An 8379-nucleotide genomic window follows, 5' to 3' on the forward strand; every position below is an offset into this window, starting at 1 on the left:
GCCACTGCTTTACGTGTCGACAGCATGTTTGAATGTATTTGCAGCAGTAAATGTGGCTGTTTGGCCACTGACGTTGCCATAACAACACCTGCATTTAAATGTGCAACCTCTTTTTGTGACAGATTTTTGCATGAAATTATAATTCTTCTGAATGATATTCCTAATGACAGCTAGTTTCTATGCGAACATTATGAGATGGACAGCCAGAGAGAATAAATAAAAAAGTTATGAAATACTATATGACAAAACAAGAATACAGTTTAAGTGATTTATAAAATATCCATAAAGAAAAATCTGTTTACAGTTCTGTTTCATCTGGGTGTTGAGAGAGGTATCCATAGATCTCTTAAAGTTGCTCTCAAAGTGCACCAGATTGATGCTTTTAACTTCAATATTTAAAATCTTCCCGGGGGAGCATGCCCCCGGACCCCCCTAGAGGATGTGAGGTCCACGGTGCTTACATGCTTATTTACACAATGTGTGCTTATGTTAACATCATAAGACAAAAGTTGGTTCCGTGTTGTGTGTAGTGAGAACGCGCTAGAGTGAGGGGGGCCCCCAAGCCAAAGCTCGCTTAGGGCCCCCAAAAGTCTAGGGCCGGCCCGGAGTGTCTCTACTTTAAAGAGTCCTCTCCTGCTGATGTGCAGGTGTAGTGTCTCTACTTTAATCTGAGGGTGCAATGCATGCCTATGCACCCCCGTAGAACCGGGCCTGGCTCAGTACTCCCACTGTTTTTGGGATCAATAAAGTATTTTTTATTGATGTTTACATTTCTTAATATGATTTGAACAAAACAGCGTTGCCAGGCAACAGCAAGGTCAGCTGCTGTCAATCACTCCTTATCTGGAATGGAACCTTCAGACTGATGACCTCATCTCTGGCTTTGGTCTCTGAGATGGAACCTTCAGACTGATGACCTCACAGGCTTTGGTGTCAGAGATGACCTCACAGGCTTTGATCTCAGAGTCTGCGAGAGTCTGCAGGTATCTCTGAAAGACAGGTCATCAGAGCATGAGCAGCAGAAACGGGGTTTGTGGTCAGCGAACATTAGGATACTTGCACGTATAGTTTAGTCAGATCATCTTCACAGGTGAACAACACTTAGTCAATTCAGACCTTAAAGTCCAATAAGGACATTTAGCCACTGTTAGCTAAACAGCAGCTCATTCATAGAGATGGAGGACAACAGAGAGCAGCTGGTGGTCAATTCTTCAGAGGTTCCTTCAGAGGTTCCTCTGAGGAAAGATCCGCCTCCAGTGAAACCAAAGACCTGCAAAGTGCATGAGTTTACGATCCAGCTTCTGAAGAAACAGGTTCAGGACGGGAAGCTGGAGCTGGAGAGGAGTTTAAGAAGAAAGAAGGAGAAGAAGATGCAGGAGCAGGCCTCTCAGACGGAGAAGGAGGACCTGAAGGAGGAGAAGATGCAGGAGCAGGCCACTCAGACGGAGGAGGAGGACCTGAAGGAGGAGAAGATGCAGGAGCAGGCCTCTCAGACGGAGGAGGAGGACCTGAAGGAGGAGAAGATGCAGGAGCAGGCCTCTCAGACGGAGGAGGAGGACCTGAAGGAGGAGAAGATGCAGGAGCAGGCCTCTCAGACGGAGGAGGACCTGAAGGAGGAGCAGAGAGTCTTAACCAATGAGGAGCTGAACATGAAGTAAATCCTAAGCTCCACTCGCATAAATAAATGATGAATAAACAAAGACAGATGTTAACATGTGCGTGTATGTTTATTCTTACATGTAAGAGTTGATATTTTTGACATCAAATGTTGTATTTATTGGTATTTGCTTACCAGCTAGCTGCCTGCAGGAAATCCCTGAAGAACTCCTGGTGATCGGGGAATGGAGGAGGGCAGGGGCCGGCGACTCCCTGAGGCTGGATGAGACGCTCCTCCAGACGCTTCAGACGGCCAAGGCTGTCAGCTCCCAGCATGCCTAGCAGGTCAGCATCGGCAGTATCCCCAGGAGAGCTGTTCACACTGGGGCCTTTGCACATCTAAAAGGAAAAAAAACGTAGGCGGATATATGGTGACAGCTTTGTTCAATATGCAACACTTCTGTTACCGCTATCTACTGTAAGTGATGAACTGTACGTCAGGGGTCACGTGACTTGAATTTTGAACTGAGCCGTCCCGTATAGATACTATCTCTTTACGTATTAGTGATGGGAATTCCGGCTCTTTTTAGTGAGTCGGATCATTTGGCTCGGCTCACTGAGAAGAGCCTCTTCATGTTACCACAGTTTACCACGGAGCCTCAGTTTCGCCGCTGCGAGGCCCCGGCGCTCGCAGTTCACCGCGTGCTCCACTAGCACCCCCCGTCAAGGCTCGCCGGCAGTACACTTTCCGTAACTGGAACACGCTTTGCTGGCGGCGAAAATAATCCCACCAGACTCCTTTGCCCCTCCAACAGAGGGACGTCCTTGTCCTTTTTCCTTTTCGTCATTTCAAGCGATAAAAACTCGATCTTCTCTCGGCTTGAGTTCAGGGCGTTCCGAGCTGAATAAGGGCGTCAAATGACGGCAAGACAGAAACGCTGCTGTACGTAATAAAACCCCATTTTAAAATATCTGAAAGCCACGGTTTACCTGAACAAGCTGCTTCAGAAACAGTCGAGCAAAATGGGAATGGTTTCCGGCCGAGGTCAGTTGACTCATCATTCCCCTAAAAAGGACAGACAGAGGATTAGATAGAAAAAAACATTTAAATATTGAAATCACACCCGATCCGTAAACAAAAACATTTGTAAAAGTTGTATAGACTTGCCTTATCCTGCTTCCGAGAGCAGGATCAAAACTCCACCCTGGCTTTTTGTGATAGTCCTCCCATTCTCGCAACACCTCGTAAAAGATATCTCTGAGAAAAGAAAGTAAAGAGCCTGCTTGAAATCAAGATCTTTACAGATATAGAAGTTTTGACTGCTCTGCTACACATTTTCAGACGGGGAGTTTTCATGAAGCGAGAGGTACCTCTGTTTTTTGAAGATGTGGAAAGCTCTGTCACTACCAAAGTTGGAGCGGTTGTCAGTAGCTGGCTGGAATGGGACTGAGTGGATGAAAATAGAAACTGAAAGAGAGAGCTGGAACAGATGGAGGAATAAAAACAAATCAGTTAAAATAGTAGAGATTAAACAAATATTAAAGGTCCCATGCCATGCTTTTCTGTAGCTTTGTCTGCATGTGAACAGTCTGCAGAGTCACAAACCCTCAAAGTACACCCTGTAGTAAAACTCTAACACAGAAAAGACCTGTCTGTGCTGCCCCAGAACGCCTCGTTGGACATTTCTCTTTTTCCATTGTTTACTTCTTGGGTACAGTGACGTATTTGGGTATAGTGACGTAACATAACCCCCGCGGAGCCGTTACGTTTGGACCAATCTGCGGACTTCCTCACACACACACACACACACACACACACACACTCGGCGGGACGTTGCGAGGCTCTCTGCTGCGAGGAGCGGACAGTGTGAGCCGGCTCACTGGTGTGGGGTCGGCGAGACACCGCGGAACTCAGCCTGAGCACACACACAAACTCCCAGCCAGGCTGCGGGTGTGTGTGTGTTTTGGGCTGGGTTTCGCTGTCTTGCAGAGGCCACTGGGCTCATAGGGAGGGGGGGCAGGAGCTCCAACAAGCCGTTTAGGACAGAGTGAATACACATACTATACAGAGATGCTGTTTGAGAAACCAATGTGAGTTTGGAAAATTGCACAATCTAAATCTATTCTCGTAGACCTCAACAATCCGTAGATCAGTAGAAATGGCCATGACATGGGACCTTTAAGTTTCTAGTGATAAGTTGTATCTTTATCTCAGTCTTCCTCATCTTCCTAAATGTCTCCTGTGTCCCTGTCCAACTACTATGGATTAATATCCCAATTATGTTCTCAATGAATCGATCAATCATTGTCTACAAAGTATCAACGTGTTATATAATATTTACCTCTTTTGTTTATTACTCAGATGGTTAATAGATTATCAAGATGTTCAGATGTAATGACAACAACAGTTAAAGCTATAAACATTCAAAATAATAAGAATTGAAATCAAGTGTTCTCGTAAATAAGAGAAGTGTGTGTTGATCGCCCAATATTTCAGTCTATTCAGTATCACTCAGGGAAACAGAAAAGCATGTATCGTGTTTCACCTTGGCTGTGCTCCCCTCCTGGGCCTGAGTCAGGAGGTCTCTGAGGTCCGGAGAGAAAGAGGCCACTCTTTCGTTCTCTGCCAGCAGACGCAAGGTGCACTTGTCCAAATTAGAAACCAACCTGACGAGAAATCACAACGACAATCAACTCACGAAGACTGGAGGAGCCACATCAAATATCAGGGAGCTGTGAACTGAAATATTCCTGAAGGAGAAAATTGCAGGAAACTGTGAAATGAGAAATACAAAGAACTCACTGAAACTGATTCTCCAGAACCTTCACCGCAAAATACACACAGTTGTGTACTTGTCTCAGGTAGCTGCTCTCCAGAACGTCTGTAAATGTGAACAAAAATGTACTTAATAGCTATTTCAAATCTAACAGAAAGTTAAAAAAATCGGAATGTATTGATATAATGGGAATAAAGTGACATATAAAAGAGTTACACACCTGTATTACCCACACACAAACTGCCCTGTTCTTCCTCATCATGAGTGTGAGGCGACCGAGACGTGAGCAACTGCACCACAAAGAAAAGCTCCAGGAAAATGTTTGGCACAAGGTTTTCTGTAATGACACAAACAAACACATTTTCTTAGATGTTACATACATTTGTTTACTTACTCCTAAAGCATTTGAACTCCAGAAGTATTGTTTTTTATGTTTAAGTCTGATTACCTAATCATTAACTTATCTTAAAGGTAGGGTAGGTAAGAATGGAGAAACCAGCTCGAGTGCGCTAGAATGTGAAAGTACGCAGTCGAAAATAATCTGCCCCTTCCTTCAGACTTCCTCACAGAGCCCCTCCTCCAACACACAAACGCGCACATGACCAATGAGGGCACGAGATAAGTGTGTGCCCAGATGGAAGGCTGACAGGCAGGTAGGCCATCCAGTTACTTTAGCCGGGCCGGCTCAGATGATTGGTCGTGCTTTTTACAGCGCCACGGCTTCCACACATTACATGTTTTTAGCACTTCATATATTCATTGCTATCGGGATGTTAAGAGCATTCCATGGAATTGAACAAAAAGTGTTTCTGAAGTGAATGACCTACCCCACCTTTAAGAATGTATGCATTCAAAAATACATTGAATTTTTCCTTCCCCCAGTTTCTTCGTGTAGCACACTAGCACCACCTTGTGGTCACTTACCAGAGATGCAGGTACAGTACAGCTCAGCCAGGAGATCCAGTTCCAGAGAGAAGGTGACTTTGAAAGGTTCGGGACAGGGTGTCTGCAGGTCTGGTGTAACTTTAGATCCCACCCTAAGCCCTGACTTAGTGGGGGTGCAAGGGTCCAGAGAGGACGACAGAGGAGAGCCGACCTGCTGAGCTCGCTTTGTCCTAAAAACAAGACATTTCTGATTTAAAACAGCAGAGATACACTGAGGTAAAGAGCAAGTGATGCTGCAGTAAGTAGGGTAAACAAAGCACAGCAGAGGTTACTATTGATACAAATAACAAAACAAAAATGATATGTTGTGACATCTGTCAAAGAACCTCAGAATCATAATGAATGTATATCATTTTAATTACAAAATGTAGTTCACCTTTTTTAAAAACTTTATGAAAAACTGCAAGGCATTACACAACTATTATTAAGCCATTATAAATCCATATTGTGCACTGGCACACATAAGAAGACATGTCGCACTGAACAGGTTAAAAGTATAAACACATTTATAGTGAAAAAAGAGATCTACAAGAAAGCCATAGCGTAATATCCTAAAACCCTATGACAACTAAAGTCTGTACCTTCATGAATATGAAATTCTATCTAATTTACTCAGATCCAGGTAGATATAAGCAAGTATATAAACCGTAGTGTTGGGGAATAGATGACTACATGCAGTTCAATAATGTAGCCTGAGTGAGATCTGACCTGCTCCGGTTACTAAATTAAACACTGACACACTTTGTCACTTCAGTCTAAGTATAACTGTATGAGATCCCAGACTCATCTATTGTGATCATTTTCAACAAACTAGTTTGGATGTAGTTAAACTACGTTTTCAAATAAGTGTTAGCTTTTCTTGCCACTGGTAAAGTGCAGGAAGAGAGTGTTGTGACGAAGTTCCTAGTGTTTGCTGCGGTGCCAGCTACAGTTTCCCAAAATGAGAGTAAACCACCACATGACCAGTGACGAAATACAAGGTCCTTACATCAGATCCTGCGGTTCGCTCAGAAGTACACTGTTGAAAACAAAGTATTTCAACCTGTAAATGTCATATAAGTCACCGAATTGAAGTGAATAAAAGCCACAGTTGCCAAAATTTGAGTTGTTTGCCCCCCCGTAGAGCAGCGTTTCTCAAAGTGTGGGGCGCAGAGATGTGATAGGTGGGTCGCGAATGGACACGATGAACGCTGAATTATTTATTTTTAAATACATTTTTGGGTAGAGCTAGAGAGAGCACACCTTTATCTATTTAATATAGCCTAGTTGTACAAAATAAAGTAATAAATCATTCCAATGTGTACTATAGGACAGTAAAAAAAAACAGTTTAAAAGGAGAGTGATTAGTAAAATATGCATAAATAAAAAGAAAGAATACTAACTAACATAAGATAAGAATAAACAAGTTTAAATGATTTGTTTGGTTGTGATCATATTCTAAAGATGTTTGGATTATTGAAAAGTATACAGCTCCCTTTCGTATGAGTGTTGAGAGCTGTGTCCATGAATTCCTTTTGTGCTCAAAGTGCACCAGATTGATGCATTTCACTTCAACATTTAAAAAAATATCTTCCTGGGGGTGCATGCCCCCGGACCCCCCTAGAGGATTTGAGGTCCACCCCCAAATAAAGCAGGTTAAAATAATTAAATTGCAAACATTTCCTTTTAGTAAACACTGAAAACAGGTCCCACAGACCCAAACAGCACACAAAGGTTAAAGGTAAGCATATAATAATGTTAAAATGTGCTAAATATATACGCTGCAAAAACAAAAAAAGAGGAGTAAAATCTCACGACTTGTTTTATTTTTTGAAAGTAGCTCTCATCCTAAAAAAGGTTGGAGACCCCTGTTGTAGAACGATATATTTGACCATTTTAAGATTGGCCTACCATTTTATTGGAGCGATGAGGAACAGGTGGGGCTTGAAAAGGCCCACCTGTTCAAAGTGGGGAATGCCAGAAACCGTTTGAGAACCACCGCCGTAGAGTAAAGAGTTTACGTCTGCGTCAGAATAAGTAGAATAATGATGTATGTTCACTCACTTCTCTCTCTTGAGAAGCTCCCTCTCCTCCTGCAGACTCGGGGGACTCCCCACTGTCATTGGCCCCTCAAGCGCCTCTGCAATTAACGAGGGGCCCGAAGACTCACTGAACGGGGTGGAGGTGAAGCAGGTCTTTGGTTTGGAGTGCGGCCGCTCTGCACTGACCGGTGTTGGGTTGATTCTTCTCGATGGTTTAGATGCCCTGAAGGATAATAGAAACTGTTAGACAAATCAAAAATATCAAAGATCAGGTGGAGTGAGGATGGAGTAAGAGTTCATTTTTGTTAAACTGAGAGTTGTTTCGACTCACGGCGGTGAAATGGGTGATGATCCAACAGGAGGGAAGTCTTCCAAGTTGTTGAAGTTGAGTTGCTCCACAGATGGAGGTGAAGCCTGCTCACTTATCCTACTATTCCTCCTCCTCCTCCTCCTCTTCCTGACCTCCTCTCATCACTTTGATGTCCTCCCCGCCATCCTCCATGTTTCCCCTGTCCCCCCACTGCCATGCTGCCTCCACCTCTCCTGCGGGCTTTTTGTGACTGGAAGCTGGGGCTGTTCTGGACGTCAGGAGGAGAAACCATGTAGTCTCCCAGATTGATCCTCTGGTTATTCCGACGATCAGCGCCTGAAGGCCTGGAGGCGGGGCTACACCCTGGAGTAAAAGGGGGGCTGTTGAAAGACCCTGACTGACCAGCAGCATCCCACTCTGTTCCAGGGGACCTGAGGGAGCAGGAGAAAACAGCTGGACACGGCTGGCACTCCGAGAGCCAGCTCCACCACCAGCAGACCGGCTACCTCTCTTGTCACTGAAGCTTTGCATCTGTGCAGCAGGTTTGTGTCGGCTGGGGGTCTTAGCTGGCGTCGCAGGGCCATGGGTGAGGGCCTGACTGCTCTGCACTCTCAGGAAGTTCAAAAGAAATGGGACAAATTCTTGTTTGAGAACTGTCACCGCAGGTTCTCTGAAGGCCAGCCTGTCATCCTCCTGAGGAAAAAAGAGATACAAATGAAACAATTAAATA

The 8379-nt window shown here is 44.3% G+C and overlaps 2 protein-coding genes across 2 annotated transcripts; one reads left to right on the forward strand and one right to left on the reverse strand.

The window, feature by feature from the left end:
- The first annotated feature begins 300 nt into the window (after positions 1-300).
- On the forward strand, positions 301-1658 carry LOC139432914 (putative uncharacterized protein DDB_G0287113). The gene has a single exon (XM_071201668.1). The coding sequence runs from the start codon at positions 1176-1178 to the stop codon at positions 1656-1658; it is 483 nt and encodes a 160-aa protein (XP_071057769.1). The 5' UTR covers positions 301-1175.
- Positions 1659-1788: 130 nt separating this feature from the next.
- LOC139432915 (codanin-1-like) lies at positions 1789-7941 on the reverse strand. Its single transcript, XM_071201669.1, has 11 exons — positions 7861-7941; positions 7671-7801; positions 7362-7562; positions 5298-5488; positions 4594-4710; positions 4400-4478; positions 4143-4263; positions 2968-3077; positions 2765-2854; positions 2587-2662; positions 1789-1995 (listed from the first exon to the last, which is right to left on the reverse strand). Exons 1-11 carry the CDS (start codon positions 7939-7941, stop codon positions 1789-1791), a joined length of 1404 nt encoding a protein of 467 aa, XP_071057770.1.
- Between the last annotated feature and the right edge of the window lie 438 nt (positions 7942-8379).

Source organism: Pseudochaenichthys georgianus, chromosome 22, assembly GCF_902827115.2.
Source record: "Pseudochaenichthys georgianus chromosome 22, fPseGeo1.2, whole genome shotgun sequence".
NCBI lineage: Eukaryota > Metazoa > Chordata > Actinopteri > Perciformes > Channichthyidae > Pseudochaenichthys > Pseudochaenichthys georgianus.